This window comes from Amblyraja radiata, unplaced genomic scaffold, assembly GCF_010909765.2.
Source record: "Amblyraja radiata isolate CabotCenter1 unplaced genomic scaffold, sAmbRad1.1.pri scaffold_405_ctg1, whole genome shotgun sequence".
NCBI classification, from domain to species: domain Eukaryota; kingdom Metazoa; phylum Chordata; class Chondrichthyes; order Rajiformes; family Rajidae; genus Amblyraja; species Amblyraja radiata.
This window is the reverse complement of record NW_022630520.1, coordinates 89,838-108,719: the sequence shown is the minus strand read 5'-3', so window position 1 is coordinate 108,719 and position 18,882 is coordinate 89,838. Positions and strand designations below refer to the sequence as shown.

General features: G+C 49.5%; 1 protein-coding gene across 5 annotated transcripts in view; it reads right to left on the bottom strand.

Annotated features, from left to right (window-relative positions):
• LOC116969908 (hepatocyte cell adhesion molecule-like) overlaps positions 1 to 15,763 on the bottom strand; it is a 36,245-nt gene extending 20,482 nt beyond the window's left edge. For 2 of the 5 annotated variants that reach the window (XM_033016666.1, XM_033016668.1), the window contains exons 1-3: positions 15,590 to 15,761; positions 11,072 to 11,419; positions 2,137 to 2,406 (exon numbers count right to left, since the gene is read on the bottom strand). In XM_033016666.1, the coding sequence (XP_032872557.1) occupies positions 2,137 to 2,406; positions 11,072 to 11,419; positions 15,590 to 15,632 (661 nt within the window). In that variant the 5' untranslated portion in view covers positions 15,633 to 15,761. Of the gene's footprint in view, positions 1 to 2,136; positions 2,407 to 11,071; positions 11,420 to 15,589 lie in introns of all 5 variants that reach the window. The other 3 variants (XM_033016664.1, XM_033016665.1, XM_033016667.1) reach the window with 3 other exon arrangements.
• Between the last annotated feature and the right edge of the window lie 3,119 nt (positions 15,764 to 18,882).

Below are 18,882 nucleotides of genomic sequence, written 5' to 3'. Positions count from 1 at the left end.
AGAGGTAGATAGAGTGGTAAAGAAAGAATATCGTATGCTTATTTTCATAGGTCGGGGCATTGAGTATAAGAGTCAAACAGTCATAATGCAGCTATACCATCAAAAAAGCAGTAGTGAGTAGTGAGTAGTGAATAAAGAATAGATAGCATCAAACAGGAAATTAGGGATGCGTGGAGCAAAAGTACAGCAGTTATCATGGGTGACTTAAATTTACATATGGATTTGCCTAACCAAATTGGTAAAAATACTGAGGAGGAGGATTCCACGGAGTGTATACAGGATGGCTTTCTAAGCCAAATTGTAGAGGAACACTCTAGAGGGCAGGCCATCCTAGCCTGGGTATTGTGCAATGAGGAAGGATTAGTTAGCAATCTTGTTGTGCAAAGCCCCTGGGGAACAGTGACCATAATATGGTAGAATTCTGCATTGAGATGGAGAGTGATACAGTTACTTCAAAGACAAGGGTCTTGAATTTAAAGAAAGGTAACTTTGATTGTAGGTGACTGGAATTGGCTGGGATAGACTGACAAATGATACTTAAAGGGCTGACGATGGAGATGCAATGGCAAAGATTTAAGGATTGCATGGATGAATTACAACAAATGTTCATCCCTGTTTGGCATAAAAATAAAACAGGGAAGGCGGCTCAACAGTGGCTAACGAGGGAAATTAGGGATTGTGTTAAATCCAAGGAAGAGGCATATAAATTGGCCAGAAGAAGCAGCACACTGGAGGACTGGGGGAAATTTGGAATTCAACAGAGGAGGACAAAGGGGTTAATTAAGCAGGGGGGAATTAGAGCATGAAAGAAAGCTTGCGGGAAATCTAAAAACTGAGTGTAAAAGCTTCAATAGATATGTGAAGAGGAAAAGATTAGTGCAGACAAGTGTAGGTCCCGTCCAGTCAGAAACAGGTGAATTTATAATGGGAAAACAAGGAAATGGCAGACCTGTTAACCAAGTACTTTGATTCTGTCTTCACTAAGGAAGACACAAATGATCTTCTACAAATACTAGGGGACTGGGGATCTCATGGGAGGGAGGCACTGAAGGAAATCCACATGTCAGGAAATGGTGTTATGTAAATTGTTGGGACTGAAGGCAGATAAATCCTCAGGGCCTGATGGTCTGCATTCCAGAGTACTCAAGGAGGTGGCCCTAGAAATCGTCAACGTCAAAGTCAAATTTATTCGTCACATGCACCAACTAAGGTACAGTGAAATGAATTTGCCAGCAGCTATACAATTGAAATAAGAACACACAATACACAATAGAATTTAACATAAACATCCACCACAGCATTCTTCACTGTGGTGGAAAGCAACAAAGTTCAGTCAGTCCCCCTCCTTTGTTCATCCGTGGTCGGGGCCAGAAACCCTCCGTAGTCGCCACTACGGACAGCCGTGTGTAACAGGCCCTCTCGTCGGAACTCCGCGGTCGTGACGGTCGAACACACTTTGCGGCTTGGAGTGCCCGAATCGGTCACTTTTTTACCGGAGACCGCGGCTTCGGGATGTTATAGGCCACAGGCCGGCGGTCGGAGCTCTTCTCCGCCGATCCCCGGCAAGGGATCCCAGGCTCCGGATGGTAAGTCCACGCCAATCCCGCGGCTAGAAGCTCCGCAGACCACAGCCCCATGATGCCAAAGTCACCAGGCCAGCGATCGGAGCACTCCTTTCTAGCGACCCCCGGCAAGGGTTCACCCCGCTCCGCGATGGAAAAGTCTATGCTGCGCCTGCTGCTGAAGCTCAGGGCCAAACTCCGGGAAAGGCCAGTCCAATCCAAGCTGTTAGGCCGCGAGGGAGGTGGAGAAGCGAAATGGAAAAAGTCTCTCCGTCGAGAAAGTGACAGAAAAACGGTTTTCCCCTTTTTCCCCCACCACCCCCCACATAAGACATACCGAGACACTTGACAGAGAAATCCATAATCTGTGAATTAATTTATAAAAGAGTTGATTTCATCACCCACCCAATAACTACCGATGAAAGGAACACAATGTATTTAAGACATCAATGTATTACAGGTAAAAAGATTGGCAAATGGAAATATATTCCAAAATGTTGCTGTGACAAAAATATTAGTCACATGGTCAATAATTGATAATCTGTCAATATGATGAAACTGCTTTAAAACCTACCATCAATAAGGAGGAAGTGGGTTATATTTTGCTCGCTTGTGCTGTCAACAGCTACACATGTGTAAAAGCCACAGTGGTCCATGTCCACTCTGCTAATAGACAGAGTACTGTTGTTATCTCTCAGGATATACCGTGAACCATTAGTTATTGGTATATTTCCCTTCAGCCATAAGATTGTCGATGGATTTCCCTTTTTCGCAATGCAGCTGAGTTGAACATTGTTGGCTATGTAGACCGGTTCTTGAATAATCAAGGGTGTGGACAACGTTTCTGTTGGGAGAAATAGTTCCATTAGAGTTCCAAAGCATTTCCAAATAGTTCCAAAGCATTTAGATTGTAACCTAATTTGATAATGGCTCATTCAATGAAACTTGCTCACAAAAACTCCGTCATAACCCATCTCCAACATAAGCATGCAAATCTGCTGCAACAAAGTACATCAAATTTGCTACAATGTTGAGAACTATATTCTGCACATTTCATCTTACACTTTTCTCTATATATTGTACTTGAGTTTTGACTTGATTTTATGTATAGTATTATCTGATCTGATTGGACAGAACAAAAAGAAAACATTTCACTGTACCTCAGTACATGTGATAACAATAAACCTAAACTTCTTTCTGTTAACTTAATTCTGATAAGTAAAACTATTCATATTATTTTCAAAATCCTGCATGGAGACACAGAGAGCAGATATTGGAATCTGAAGCAATAAAACTGTTGGATAAACTAATTACAGTGAAGAGAATGTGAAAGGCTGGGAGAAGCCAGAGGGTAATGGTGGATGGCTGTTTGTCGGGTTGGAGGCAGGTGACTAGTGGGGTGCCTCAGGGATCTGTGTTGGGTCCTTTGTTGTTTGTCATGTACATCAATGATCTGGATGAAGGGGTGGTAAATTGGATTAGTAAGTATGCAGATGATACCAAGATATGGGGTGTTGTGGATAATGAAGAGGATTTCCAAAGTCTACAGAGTGATTTAGGCCATTTGGAAAAATGGGCTGAAAGATGGCAGATGGAGTTTAATGCTGATAAATGTGAGGTGTTACACCTTGGCAGGACAAATCAAAATAGGACGTACATGATAAATGGTAGGGAATTGAAGAATACAGTTGAACAGAGGGATCTGGGAATAACCGTGCATAGTTCCTTGAAGGTGGAATCTCATATAGATAGGGTGGTAAAGAAAGCTTTTGGTATGCTAGCCTTTATAAATCAGAGCATTGAGTATAGAAGCTGGGATGTAATGTTAAAATTGTACAAGGCATTGGTGAGACCAAATCTGGAGTATGGTGTACAATTTTGGTCGCCCAATTATAGGAAGGATGTCAACAAAATAGAGAGAGTACAGAGGAGATTTACTAGAATGTTGCCTGGGTTTCAACAACTAAGTTACAGAGATAGGTTGAATAAGTTAGGTCTTTATTCTCTGGAGCGCAGAAGGTTAAGGGGGGACTTGATAGAGGTCTTTAAAATGATGAGAGGGATAGACAGAGTTGATGTGATCAAGCTTTTCCCTTTGAGAATAGGGAAGATTCAAACAAGAGGACATGACTTCAGAATTAAGGGACATAAGTTTAGGGGTAACATGAGGGGGAACTTCTTTACTCAGAGAGTGGTAGTGGTGTGGAATGAGCTTCCAGTGGAAGTGGTGGCGGCAGGTTCGTTGGTATCATTTAAGAATAAATTGGATAGGCATATGGATGAGAAGGGAATGGAGGGTTATGGTATGAGTGCAGGCAGGTGGGACTAAGGGAAAAAAATTGTTCGGCACGGACTTGTAGGGCCGAGATGGCCTGTTTCCGTGCTGTAATTGTTATATGGTTATATGGTTATAAAAGACCAGAGGTGGAACTGGCGAATTCCTCTGACAGAGCAGATGCAGATATAATTGGTTTTAACAATTTGATCATTCTAAAACATTATGATTACATTTATCTGTAAAATAATTGTTATTTTCTCTCAATGATTCAAATCTGTTTCAATCTTCTCAGCTTATGTACTTGTACCCAAAAATGATCAATTTCTGCCGTGAATAAACTCAGCAACTGGGGCTCCAGAGCTCTCCTGGGTGGAGAATTCAAAGCTTTACTATCTTCAAAGCCAATAAGTTTCTTTTCACCCTATCCTGAATGACCAATTTCCTGGTACTTGATATTCTAGACAGGGAAAAGAATAACTTTGCAATAACCTTGTCATCCACTTTCAATGAGTTCATGTGTCATTGTTCTGAACTCAAAAATAGTACAGGCTGTCTCAGGTTTACAAATACCTGACTTATGGACACTTGTTTGATCAAGCTCCCATAATATTATTCAATTCAAAATATGACATATGTTTGTTCCCTCTAGTTTCTAGTTTTCTCTCTCTAGTTTTCCCTATTTTTTAGTAATTGTAGAGTCACCAAAAAGCTTTTCGGCCAAACTCATCCATGCTAATCAAGATGCCCATCTAGATGGGCTGGTCCCATTTCCTGCATTTGGCCCATATCCCTCCAAACATTTCATATCCATGCAACTCTTCAAATGTTTTTATATTTTCATAATCATAATCATACTTTATTAGCCAAGTATGTTTTGCAACATATGAGGAATTTGATTTGCCATACAGTCATACCAATAAAAAGCAACAAGATACACAAAATACATTTTAATGGATAGGATATATATCACAAACAGCAGAAGTCCCAGCACAGATCCCTATGGATCTCCACTGGTCACAGACATCCAGCTTGAATATTGTCCTTCCACCACAACGCTTTGTCTTTGATCAGTACGCCAGTTCTGAATCAATACGACCAGGTCACTGCAAATCTCATGCATCTTAATCTTCTGGATCAGCCTACCATGAGGGACTTAATCATGTCTTACTAAAATACATGTTGACAACATTCAACATCCTATTCTCATTGATCACCTCTGTCACCTCCTCAAAACACTCGATCAGTATCCATTATAAAGGATTGAATTTTTTATTTTTTATTAGCCAAGTATGTATACATACAAGGAATTTGCCTCGGTTCTTTGCTCGTTTGTAACAACATAATATACAGTAGACAACTAAAAATAAAACATTATCATTTAAACATGTGAAGAATGAAATAAAATAACAGAGCAAAAGTAGGCTACAGACTTTTAGCTGTTGAGTAGAGCCACTGCTCGTGAAAAAAACTGTTTTTATGTCTGGCTGTGGCGGCTTTGACAGTCCGGAGTCGCCTTCCAGAGGGAAGGTCAACGAGTAATTGGTTCATGATAAAATAGGCAAAAGTCAGCATGGATTTGTGAAGGGGAGGTTTTCCCTGACAAATCTGCCGGAATTCTTTGAAGAAATAAGTAGCAGGCAGACAAAGGCAGAAGGGGGTCTCAACTCGAAACGTCACCCATTCCTTCTCTCCAGAGATGCTGCCTGTCCCGCTGAGTTACTCCAGCATTTTGTGTCTATCGTCAGTAGATGTTCTAAAAGCCTTTAATAAGGTGCCACACGTGAGGTTGCTAAGGAAGATGAAAGCCCATGGTATGAAAGGGCAGATACTAGCATGGATAGCAGGTTGGCTAGATGGCAGAAGACAAAGGGTGGCAATAAAGGGTGATTATTCTGGTTGGTTGCCAGTGACTAGCGGAATTACGCAGGGGTCGGTGCTGGGGCCGCTACTCTTGAAGTTGTATATTAATGATTTGGATGAGGGGATTGAAGTCTTTGTGGCCGTTTGCATATGATAGGAAAATAGGTGGAGGGGCAGGTAGTGTAGAGAAAGCAGGGACTATGCAGGAAGACTTGAACAGGTTGGGAGAGTGGGCAGAGAAGTGGCAGATGGAATATAGTGTAGCAAAGTGTGGATTTATGCATTTTGGTAGTAGAAATAAATGCGTAACTATTTTCTAAGTGGGGAGAGAATCCAGAAATCGGAGATGCAAAGGAATTTATGAGTGCTGGTGCAGGATCCCCAAAAAGCTAATCTGTAAGTCAAATCGGTAGTAAAGAAAGCAAACGCATTGCTAGCATTTATTTCAAGCGGGATATAATGCTAAGGCTCTATAAACTGACTGCAAATGTTTTTATAGATATGTGAAAAGAAAGAGATTAGTTAAAACAAATGTAGGTCCCTTGCAGTCAGAAACAGGTGAGTTGATCATGGGGAACAAGGATATGGCAGACCAATTGAATAACTACTTTGGTTCCGTCTTCACTAAGGAAGACATAAATAATCTGCCGGAAATAGCAGGGGACCGCGGGTCAAAGGAGTTGGAGGAATTGAACGAAATCCAGGTTAGTCGGGAAGTGGTGTTGGGTAAATTGAATGGATTAAAGGCCGATAAATCCCCAGGGCCAGATAGGCTGCATCCCAGAGTACCTAAGGAAGTAGCTCCAGAAACAGGTTGGATGCATTAGTAATAATCTTTCAAAACTCTTTAGATTCTGGAGTAGTTCCTGAGGATTGGCGGGTAGCAAACGTAACCCCACTTTTTAAGAAGGGAGGGAGAGAGAAAACGGGGAATTACAGACCAGTTAGTCTAACATCGGTAGTGGGGAAACTGCTAGAGTCAATTATTAAAGATGGGATAGCAGCACAATAGGAAAGTGGTGGAATCATTGGACAAAGTCAGCATGGATTTACGAAAGGTAAATCATGTCTGACGAATCTTATAGAATTTTTCGAGTATGTAACTAGTAGCGTGGATAGGGGAAAACCAGTGGATGTGGTGTATCTGGACTTTCAGAAGGCTTTCAACAAGGTCCCACATAAGAGATTAGTATACAAACTTAAAGCACACGGCATTGGGGGTTCAGTATTGATGTGGATAGAGAACTGGCTGGCAAACAGGAAGCAAAGAGTAGGAGTAAACGGGTCCTTTTCACAATGGCAGGCAGTGACTAGTGGGGTACCACAAGGCTCAGTGCTGGGACCCCAGCTATTTACAATATATATTAATGATCTGGATGAGGGAATTGAAGGCAATATCTCCAAGTTTGCGGATGACACTAAGCTGGGGGGCAGTGTTAGCTGTGAGGAGGATGCTAGGAGACTGCAAGGTGACTTGGATAGGCTGGGTGAGTGGGCAAATGTTTGGCAGATGCAGTATAATGTGGATAAATGTGAGGTTATCCATTTTGGTGGCAAAAACAGGAAAGCAGACTATTATCTAAATGATGCAACGAGACCTGGGTGTCATGGTACACCAGTCATTGAAAGTAGGCATGCAGGTGCAGCAGGCAGTGAAGAAAGCGAATGGTATGTTAGCTTTCATAGCAAAAGGATTTGAGTATAGGAGCAGGGAGGTTCTACTGCAGTTGTACAGGGTCTTGGTGAGACCACACCTGGAGTATTGCGTACAGTTTTGGTCTCCAAATCTGAGGAAGGACATTATTGCCATAGAGGGAGTGCAGAGAAGGTTCACCAGACTGATTCCTGGGATGTCAGGACTGTCTTATGAAGAAAGACTGGATAGACTTGGTTTATACTCTCTAGAATTTAGGAGATTGAGAGGGGATCTTATAGAAACTTACAAAATTCTTAAGGGGTTGGACAGGCTAGATGCAGGAAGATTGTTCCCGATGTTGGGGAAGTCCAGGACAAGGGTTCACCGCTTAAGGATAAGGGGGAAATCCTTTAAAACCGAGATGAGAAGAACTTTTTTCACACAGAGTGGTGAATCTCTGGAACTCTCTGCCACAGAGGGTAGTCGAGGCCAGTTCATTGGCTACATTTAAGAGGGAGTTAGATGTGGCCCTTATGGCTAAGGGGATCAGAGGGTATGGAGAGAAGGCAGGTACGGGATACTGAGTCGGATGATCAGCCATGATCATATTGAATGGCGGTGCAGGCTTGAAGGGCCGAATGGCCTACTCCTGCACCTAATTTCTATGTTTCTATGTTTCTATAAGGCGCTGGTCAGGCCACATTTGGAATATTGTGAGCCATTTTGGGCACCATACCTGAGGATGTGCTGGCTCTGGAGAGAGTCCAGAGGAGGTTTACAAGGATAATCCCAGGAATGAGTGGGTTGAAGAGGTTTGCGTGTTGTACAAACACTCATTTAATATTTAAACGCACAGTTTAATATGAATGAATAAGTTTATTCACATCCAAGGAATTTGGTGCTCCGCTTGCAAGTGACAACACGACATACAGTAACAATTAAGAATGACACATAAAACATTAAACATTAATAATATGACATTATAGTTTAAACATGTGAATGAAATAAAATATCAGAGCAAAAGGAGGCTACAGACTTTTGGTTCTTGAGTAGAGCTACTAATCGTGGAAAAAAAGTTTTTATGTCTGGCTGTGGCAGCTTTGACAGTCCGGAGTCGCCTTCCAGAGGGAAGTTCTTCAAAGAGTTTGTGGCCAGAGTGAGAGGGGTCAGAGATGATCTTACCCACTCACTTCCTGGCCCTTGCAGTGTAAAATTCGTCAATGGGGGAAAGGTTGCAGCCAATAATCTTCTCTGCTGATCGGACGATTCGTTGCAGCCTCCGGATGTCGTGCTTGGGAGCTGAGCCTACGATGGCAGTGTAGAATTGGACCATCATTGCCTGTGGCAGATTGTGCTTCTTCAGCTACCGCAGGAAGTACATCCTCTGCCTTTTTTACTGTGGAGTCGATGGTAGCCCCCCCATTTCTGGTCCTTGGAGATGATGGTTCCAAGGAACTTAAAATACTCCACAGATGTGACTGTGGTGTTGTTGATGGTGAGTGGGGGGAGGGGAGGGGGAGCTCTCCTAAAGCCTACTATCGATTCCACTGAGCTCCAGGTTGTTACGAAGGCACCAGGACGCCAGCTGTGTCACTTCCTGTCTGCAGGCAGATTCCTCCCCATCCTGGATCAGTGCAATCAGGGTTGTGTCGTCCGCAAACTTGAGAAACTTGACAGAGGAGTCTGTGGAGGTGCAGTCATTGGCGTAGAGAGAGTAAAGGAGAGGAGAGAGTACGCAGCCTTGCGGTGCTCCTATCCTGAGGGTCTGCAAGTCGGAGATGTGCTTTTCCAGCCTCACATGCTGCTTCCTGTCTGTCAGGAAGTTGGTGGTGCACTGACAGAGGGGTTCAGGCACAGTCAACTTGGAGTGTAGTAGCTCTGGCACAATGGTGTTGAATGCAAAGCTAAAATCAACAAACAAAAGCGATGGCTGCCAAGTGAACCTGCCAGTCACCTGACCACTCAAATTGGCGTTGATTGGTCGGCCCAGATCACGGCAGTTCACGCGAGATATCGAGCTCGACAAACGACGGTTCGAGACCAAAGTGACTTGGCCACAAGATGGTGCCACATGACCCCCTCCCCCCCCCAGAACCGGAATATTGGATGCGGTTAAGATGTCGCGTGAGGTGGCCTGATCTTGTGTGCGTGTCTCCTGTGTTGGGGATTGCAGCTGGTTGAGTTGAGGGCGGATTTGGTCGCGATGATGGACGCCCTCTGCGGCAGGGTTGTGCCACCTGCACTGGTCGGTCAATGTCCAAGTGTGCCGGCTTAAGACGGACCACGGAGACAGTCTCGTCCCGGAGTTTCCAGGTACCGTACCGGCGTTCCTCCATCGGGTCGGGAGTTTCACAGCCAGTGTGGGAAAGTTTAAAGTCCGGGGCTCCCGCAGCTGTGGGAGATCGCGAAATCGCAAGAGCCTTGAGGTGCTCAAGCAGCTTGTCCGAAACGGCACCAATTTCTGCTGTTTTCCTGATCCAGGTGAGCTGATGGAAGTTGTATTTAAACCTTTTATGTTCTGGTGCTCTGCAAAAGTCGCCGCAGGCAGGCGCCATCTTGCCTTTTTTTTTTGTACTTGGTGTAGTACTTGGTGACGTCGGCAGTGATTTGGCGGATGGGGAATTGGGCTTCGGTCTGTACAAACCACACCTGGGGCTGTGATGTCCAGAAGGTGCGCAGTTTGAGTGAAACTGTGTTCTGCTGACCTGGGTTGTCTCCTCCAGGTATGATGAAATCCAAAAGAGGCCGTTTTGAATCGTTGGGGGTCACCACTGAAGAGGTTCGCGTGTTGTACAAACACTAATTTCACATCTAAACAAGCGTTTAAATATTGGTACAAAAGCGACGGCTGCCAAGTGAAGTTGTTTGCTACACCCCATCACCTGACCCCTCAAGTCGGCGTTGATTGGTCGGCCCAGATCACGCCAGTTCACATGAGATCTCGAGCTCGACAAACGAAGGTTCGACACCAAATTGGCTCAGCAACAAGATGGCGCCACAGGGTTAATATATGATGAGCGTGTGAAGGCACTGGGCCTGTTTAGTTTAGAAGCATAAGGGCGGGGGGGCCTCATTGAAACGTACAGAATCGTGAATAGCTTGGATAGAGTGGATGTGGGGAGGTTATTTCCACTAGTGGGAGTGTCTAGGGCTAGACGTCATAGCCTCAGAATTAAGGACGTTCCTTTCGGAAGGAGATGAGGAATTTCTTTAGTCAGAGGGTGGTGAATCTGTGGAATTCTTTGCTACAGAAAGACGTGGAGGCCATCAATTGATATTTTTAACGGATAGAGATAGATAGATTCTTGATTAGTACGGGTGTCGGGTGTCAATAGACAATAGACAATATGTGCAGGAGTAGGCCATTCGGCCCTTCGAGCCCGCACCGCCATTCAATGTGATCATGGCTGATCATCCCCATTCAGTACCCCGTTCCTGCCTTCTCCCCATTTCCCCTGACTCTGCTATTTTTAAGACCACTATCTAGCTCTCTCTTGAAAGCATCCAGAAAACCTGCCTCCACCACCCTCTGAGGCAGAGAATTCCACGGACAACAGGGTGTCAGGGATTCTGGGGAAAAGACAGGAGAATGGGGTTAGGAGGGATAGATCACCCATGATTGAATGGCAGAGTAGACTAGATTGGCCGAATGGCCTAATTCAGCCCCTATCAATTATGATCTTATGATTTATCAACTCCTGACGTAATCTAATTTAGCAAAGCAAGAGCACATACCTTCAACATCTAGGTACAGAGAGTAAATGTACAGCTTGCCTGGTGCGTTTTCATAAAAGTGATCCACAGTGAGTTGATAAATACCACTATCAGCAATCTCCAAACGTTGCAGCTCCAGGGTCCCATTTGAGGCGTAGTATTTGCATCGGTGTTGATAATATGGAGATAAAGATGGCGAATCCACACCAACCGAATGAAATAACATTAATGACTTCTGTAAACGGTCAATAAATGACCACTGGATAATTTGGTTGTTTTTAACTTCTTTGATATTTCCAGTTAATAAAATAGAGTCAAATACAGTTGCAAAAATATATTTCCTTACTTGTGTTGAATTTTGTGTACAAGCTGTAAGACACAAATTGATGAGAGTTTTAGTAAATTGGCAAGAATATCAGTTTGGTTCACAAAGGATTTAAGAACAAATTTGTACAGAATTACCAACAATTGTTCATTGACAACATGGGTAAATATGCTGGCTGTTTTACTCTAACATATATGTGATTAATTTTAGGAAGCTAAGCATCAACACCTGCCCACGACCATGTTAGAATAATTTTGTGGCTATTTTTTTGCAGTTAAATTGTAGGAGAGAAGCAGGAGAGGAGATTGCGGGAGCCTTGACAAAGATCTTTGTGTCTTCACTCGCCACAGACATTTTGTGCTTCAGTGATCAATTCGGGGAATGATTTGGATGAGAATTTGCAAGGCAAGTTTGCAGATAACACTGAAGTGAGTGGTATTTTAGATAGCGAAGATGGTTATCAAAAATTACAGCAAGATCTTGATCAGTTGGGCAAGTGGGCTGAGGAATGGTTAATGAAGCTTAACGCAGATAAGTGTGAGGTGTTACATTTTGAGGTCAAACCAGGGCAGGACCTTCACAGTGAATGGCAGGGCTCTAGGGACTGTTGTAGAGTAGAGGGATCTAGGAGTCTAGGTGCACAACTCCTTGAAAGTGGCATCAGAGGTAGAAAAGGTGGTCAAGAAAACTTTCAGCACATTGCTCATCAGTCAGGATATTGACTATAGATATTGGGATGTTATATTGCAGTTTCACAAGACGTTTGCGAGCCCGCATTTGGAGTATTGTGTTCAGTTTTGGTCACCCTGCTAAAGGAAAGATGTTGGTAAGCTGGAAAAAGTGCAGAGAAGATTTATGAGGATATTGCCTGGACTTGAGGGCCTGAGCTATAGGGAGAGGTTGGGTAAGCTTGTGCTTAGTAAAGTAATACAATCCAATTAAAGTTTTATAAAGCTGCAACATTTCTTCCTAACATCTTATACTCTATGCCTGAGTGACAAAGGTAAGCATACCAGATGCCTTCTTTCCCACTCTATCTACTTGGTTCCACTTTCAGACAGCTTTGGACTTGAACCCTAAGATCCTTCTGTACCATAATACTGTTAAGGGTCCTGCCATTAACTGTATACTCCCCCCTTACATTTGACCACCCAAAGTGCAACACCTCACGAGTAAAACACTAAGAACAACTAGTAGCTGATGGGTCCATAAAAATGCTGGAGAAACTCAGCGGGTGCAGCAGCATCTATGGAACGAAGGAGATAGCTGATGGGTGTTGATGTGATTGTCTGGCTACTATTAAGCAGTTATTAAAGATACTGTACTTGGTTCTTTGTTGTTTTACAATAATATACCGGTCTCCATAAAGATGTTTGCAGAAAATACAAAATTTGACAGGTGAAAAAGCAAACTTGTCGACAGGAAATAATTGATATTCCGATCAATTGGTAAGAAAAGTCGCAAATTGTACTATGTTTACATATTCTGTTGTGCTGCTGCAAGCAAGAATTTCATTGTTCTATCTGTGACATATGACAATAAAACACCCTTGAATTTAATCTAAAGAAATTAGGTATTTCATTTAGGAAAGAGTAATGCAGCATGGGGATACATACTAAATTAAACAATATTGAGTGACATTGAGCAACAGCAGCAACAATGTCATGGAGAGACATATAGGATAATTCCAGAGTAAAAATAATGCTTTTGTTCATTAGTTAAGGAATAGAATAGAAAACTAGGAAGATCACTCTATGCAAACTAGATAGATTTAGTGTAATATACAATTCTAGGCACCTTTACAAAAAATATGCCATTTTAACTGAAAATTATTGAGAGGTGCTGGAAGACTGGAGGTGGCAAATGTTGTGCCTCTATTCATGAAGGGCTGCAGGGAAAAGGCTGGAAACTATGGGCCAGTGAGCTTAACATCTGTCATTGGAAAGTTACTAGAGCATATTCTGAGGATTAGGATGCACATGCATTTAGATAGATAGGGCTGATTGATGAGGTTGATGAGGGCAGAGCGTTAGATGTTATATATATGGACTTCAGCAAAGTATTCGACAAAGGTTCCACATGATAGGTTGCTCTGGAAGGTTAGGTCGCATGGGATACAAGGAGAGATAACTGAATGGATAGAAAGTGTAAGAAGGAACTGCAGTTGCTGGTTTAAACTGAAGATAGACAAACAATGCTGGAGTAACTCAGTGGGACAGGCAGCATCTCTGGAGAGAATGAATGAGTGACATTTCAGGTCGAGACCCTTCTTCAGTCTTCAGAGTCTGAAGAAGGGTCTTGACCCGAAACGTCACCCATTCCTTCTCTCCAGAAATGCTGACTGTCCCGCTGAATTACTCCAGCATTTTGTGTCTATGAAAGGAAGCAGAGAGTGATGGTGGAACGTTGCTTCTTGGACTGGAGGCCTGTGACTAGTGGTGTGTCTCAGGGTTCAGAGGTGGGCCCATTACTATTTGTCATCTATATCAATGATTTGGATGAGAACATACATGGCAAGATTAGCAAGTTTGCAGGACCTACGCAATGGTAAGTGAATGGGGAGTGTTGTAGAGCAGAGGGACCTAGGAGTGCAGATACATAGTTCCTTAAGTTGGCGTCACAGGTAGATAGGGCCTTCAAAAGGCTTTTGGCACAATGGCCTTCATCAGTCAGAAAGGTCTCGAACCAAAACTTCACCCATTCCTTCTCTCCAGAGTTGCTGCCTGTCCCGCCGAGTTACTCCAGCATTTTGTTCCTACCTTTGATTTAAACCAGCATCTGCAGTTCTTTGCTACACATGAGGCTGGATTTAGAGAATTGTGTTCAGTTCTGAGCACCATGTTACAGGAGAGATGTTGTCAAGTTGAAAAGGATATGTTGCCAAGGAAAGGAAAACTACATTGATGAAACGATTGGATAAACATAGAAACATAGAAAATAGGTGCAGGAGGAGGCCATTCGGCCCTTCGAGCCAGCACCGCCATTCATTGTGATCATGGCTGATCATCCCCTATCAATAACCCATGCCTGCCCTCTCCCCATATCCCTTGATTCCACTTGCCCCTAGAGCTCTATCTAACTCTCTCTTAAATCCATCCAGTGATTTGGCCTCCACTGCCCTCTGTGGCAGGGAATTCCATAAATTCACAACTCTCTGGGTGAAAACGTTTTTTCTCACCTCAGTCTTAAATTACCTCCCCTTTATTCTAAGACTGTGGCCCCTGGTTCTGGACTAGCCCAACATTGGGACCATTTTTCTTGCATCTGGCTTGTGCAGCCTTATATAATTTTATATGTTTCTATAAGACCCCCTCATCCTTCTAAACTCCAGTGAATACAAGCCTAGTCTTTTCAATCTTTCCTCATATGACAGTCCCGCCATCCCAGGGATCAACCTCATGAACCTACGCTGCACTGCCTCAATCACAAGGATGTCCTTCCTCAAATTAGGAGACCAAAACTCTACACAATACTCCAGATGTGTTCAAATCTAATAAACTAACCTTCTTGGGGTAGAGTGATTATGAGAGAACTGCATAAATAAGAGGGACCAATACATTGGACCAATGTGTCCTGGCAGAGGAACCACAATGCTGAGGGTGGAGATTGAAGTACCTGTGGGAGCGAAAGCCTGAGCTGGACATGCAGCTGGGGTCAGGCTGGAGGCTGGGGTCAGCTGGAGTCAGGCTGAGGTCAGCTGGGGTCAGGCTGGAGGCTGGGGTCAGCTGGTGTCAGGCTGGGGTAAGCTGGTGTCAGGCTGGGGTCACGCTGGAGGCTGGGGTCATGCTGGAGGCTGGGGTCAGGCTGGAGGCTGGGGTCAGGCTGGAGGCTGGGGTCAGGCTGGAGGCTGGGGTCAGGCTGGAGGCTGGGGTCAGGCTGGAGGCTGGGGTCATGCTGGAGGCTGGGGTCATGCTGGAGGCTGGGGTCAGCTGGGGTCAGGCTGGAGGCTGGGGTCAGGCTGGAGGCTTGGGTCAGGCTGGAGGCTGGGGTCAGGTTGGGGTCAGGCTGGAGGCTGGGGTCAGGTTGGGGTCAGGCTGGAGGCTGGGGTCAGGCTGGAGGCTGGGGTCAGGCTGGAGGCTGGGGTCAGGCTGGAGGCTGGGGTCAGCTGGGGTCAGGTTGGGGTCAGGCTGGGGGTGGGGGGTCACCTTGGCTTTCACACGTTGGCACAGATCCTCATTCTGACCCCGCTGTAAATGTCAGTCGCAGTTCCTTACCCTGAATGATGAAAGTGAGTAGGAGGAAGATGTGAATCCACATGCTGCCGGCCGGCTCCGGCCTGGCCTCAAGCTCACTGGCTGAAGCGAGCCGAGCCGAGCCGAGCCTGACCCGGCCTGGCCTCAGGCTCACTGGCACTGGCTCAGGCCTCAGGCTCACCCCGGCCGCTCAGCCGGACGCCGTTGTCAAGGCAACCGCAGGGCGGCGCTCCGCACCCGCTCCCCCTCCCCCTCCCCACGCCCCGCCCCGCCCCCTCCACACGCCCCGCCCCCACGCTCCTCAACCGTCAGAACCGCCTGTTCCCGGCCCCGCCGGCCGCGGGCGGCGCTGTGGGGGAGGGGCTGTGTGGGGGCGGGGCGGTGGGGGCGGGGCGGTGGGGGAGGGGCTGCGTGGGGGCGGGGCTGCGTGGGGGCGGTGCTGTGTGTGGGGGCGGCGCTGTGGAGGAGGGGCTGCGTGGGGGGGGGGGAGGGCTGCGTGGGGGCGGGGCTGTGTGTGGGGGCGGGGCCGTGTGGGGGAGGGGCTGTGGGGGTGTGTGTGGGAGGGGCTGTGGGGGCGGGGCCGTGTGGGGGAGGGGCTGTGTGGGGAGGGGCTGTGTGGGGAGGGGCTGTGGGGGAGGGGCTGTGTGGGGGAGGGGCTGTGGGAGTGGGGGCGTGTGGGGGAGGGGCTGTGTGGGGGAGGGGCTCTGTGGGGAGGGGCTGTGGGGGTGGGGCTGTAGGAGAGGGTTGTGTGGGGGAGGGGGAGGGGATGTGGGGGGAGGGGCTGTGTGGGGGAGGGGATGTGGGGGGAGGGGCTGTGTGGGAGCGGGGCCGTGAGGGGGAGGGGCTGTGGGGGGGAGGGGCTGTGTGAGGGAGGGGTGTGGGGCTGTAAGGCGGGGCTGTGGGGGAGGGGCTGTGGGGGAGGGGCTGTGTGGGAGCGGGGCCGTGTGGGAGCGGGGCCGTGTGGGAGCGGGGCCGTGTGGGAGCGGGGCCGTGTGGGAGCGGGGCCGTGTGGGAGCGGGGCCGTGTGGGAGCGGGGCCGTGTGGGAGCGGGGCCGTGAGGGGGAGGGGCTGTGAGGGGGAGGGGCTGTGTGAGGGAGGGGGTGTGGGGCTGTAAGGCGGGGCTGTGGGGGAGGGGCTGTGGGGGAGGGGCTAAATGGAGAAGGGGGTAAACAGGAGAGGGGGTGTGTGGGAGGGGCTGTGTGGGTGTGTGGGAGGGACTGTGGGGGCGGGGCTGTGTGGGGGCGGAGCTGTGGCAGAGGGGCTGTGGCAGAGGGGCTGTGGGCTGTAGGGGAGGGCTGTGTGGGGGAGGGGCTGTGTGGGGGAGGGGCTGTGTGGGGGAGGGGGAGGGGCTGTGTGGGGGAGTGGCTGTGTGGGGGCGGGGCCGTGTGGGGGAGGGGTGTGTGGGGGAGGGGCTGTGTGGTGGAGGGGGAGGGGCTGTGTGGGGGAGGGGTGTGTGGGGGAGGGGCTGTGTGGTGGAGGGGCTGTGGGGCTGTAGGAGAGGGTTGTGTGGGGGAGGGGCTGTGGGGGGAGGGGCTGTGGGGGAGGGGGAGGGGCTGTGTGGGGAGGGGCTGTGTGGGGGAGGGGCCGTGTGGGGGAGGGGCTGTGTGGGGGAGGGGCCGTGTGGGGGGTGGGCTGTGTGGGGGATGGGGAGGGGCTGTGGGGGCGGGGCCGTGTGGGGGAGGAGCTGTGTGGGGAGGGGGAGGGGCTGTGTGTGGGAGGGGCTGTGTGGGGGCGGGGCTGTGTGGTGGAGGGGCTGTGGGGCTGTAGGAGAGGGTTGTGTGGGGGAGGGCTGTGGGGGAGGGGCTGTGTGGGGGAGGGGGAGGGGCTGTGTGGGGAGGGGGAGGGGCTGTGTGGGGAGGGGGAGGGGGGGCTGTGTGGGGGAGGGGCTGTGTGGTGGAGGGGCTGTGGGGCTGTAGGAGAGGGTTGTGTGGGGGAGGGGCTGTGTGGGGGAGGGGGAAGGGTGTGTGGGGGAGGGGCTGTGTGGGGCGGGGCCGTGTGGGGGCGGGCTGTGTGGGGGAGGGGCTGTGTGGGGAGGGGGAGGGGCTGTGTGGGGAGGGGGAGGGGATGTGGGGGGAGGGGCTGTGGGGGTGGGGCTGTAGGAGAGGGTTGTGTGGGGGAGGGGGAGGGGATGTGGGGGGAGGGGCTGTGTGGGGGAGGGGATGTGGGGGGAGGGGCTGTGTGGGGGGGAGGGGCTGTGTGGGAGCGGGGCCGTGAGGGGGAGGGGCTGTGTGAGGGAGGGGGTGTGGGGCTGTAAGGCGGGGCTGTGGGGATGGGGCTGTGGGGGAGGGGCTAAATGGAGAAGGGGGTAAACAGGAGAGGGGGTGTGTGGGAGGGGCTGTGTGGGTGTGTGGGAGGGACTGTGGGGGCGGGGCTGTGTGGGGGCGGAGCTGTGGGGGGGGCTGTGGCAGAGGGGCTGTGGGCTGTAGGGGAGGGCTGTGTGGGGGAGGGGCTGTGTGGGGGAGGGGCTGTGTGGGGGAGGGGGAGGGGCTGTGTGGGGGAGTGGCTGTGTGGGGGCGGGGCCGTGTGGGGGCGGGGCCGTGTGGGGGAGGGGTGTGTGGGGGAGGGGCTGTGGGGGAGGGGGAGGGGCTGAGTGGGGAGGGGGAAGGGCTGTGTGGAGGAGGGGGAGGGGCTGTGTGGGGGAGGGGCTGTGGGGCTGTAGGAGAGGGTTGTGTGGGGGAGGGGGAGGGGCTGTGTGGGGGAGGGGCTGTGGGGGGAGGGGGAGGGGCGGTGTGGGGGAGGGGCTGTGTGGGGGAGGGGCCGTGTGGGGGGTGGGCTGTGTGGGGATGGGGAGGGGCTGTGGGGGCGGGGCCGTGTGGGGGAGGAGCTGTGTGGGGAGGGGCTGTGTGGGGGCGGGGCTGTGTGGGGAGGGGCTGTGGGGCTGTAGGAGAGGGTTGTGTGGGGGAGGGCTGTGTGGGGGAGGGGGAGGGGCTGTGTGGGGAGGGGGAGGGGGGGCTGTGTGGGGGAGGGGCTGTGTGGGGCGGGGTTGTGTGGGGGAGGGGCTGTGTGGTGGAGGGGCTGTGGGGCTGTAGGAGAGGGTTGTGTGGGGGAGGGGCTGTGTGGGGGGGAGGGGCTGTGTGGGGGAGGGGGAAGGGTGTGTGGGGGAGGGGCTGTGTGGGGGAGGGGGAAGGGTGTGTGGGGGAGGGGCTGTGTGGGGGGGCTGTGTGGGGGAGGGGAGGGGCTGTGTGGGGGAGGGGCTGTGTGGGGCGGGGCCGTGTGGGGCGGGGCTGTGTGGGGGAGGGGCTGTGTGGTGGAGGGGCTGTGTGGGGGAGGGGGAGGGGCTGTGGGGCTGTAGGAGAGGGTTGTGTGGGGGAGGG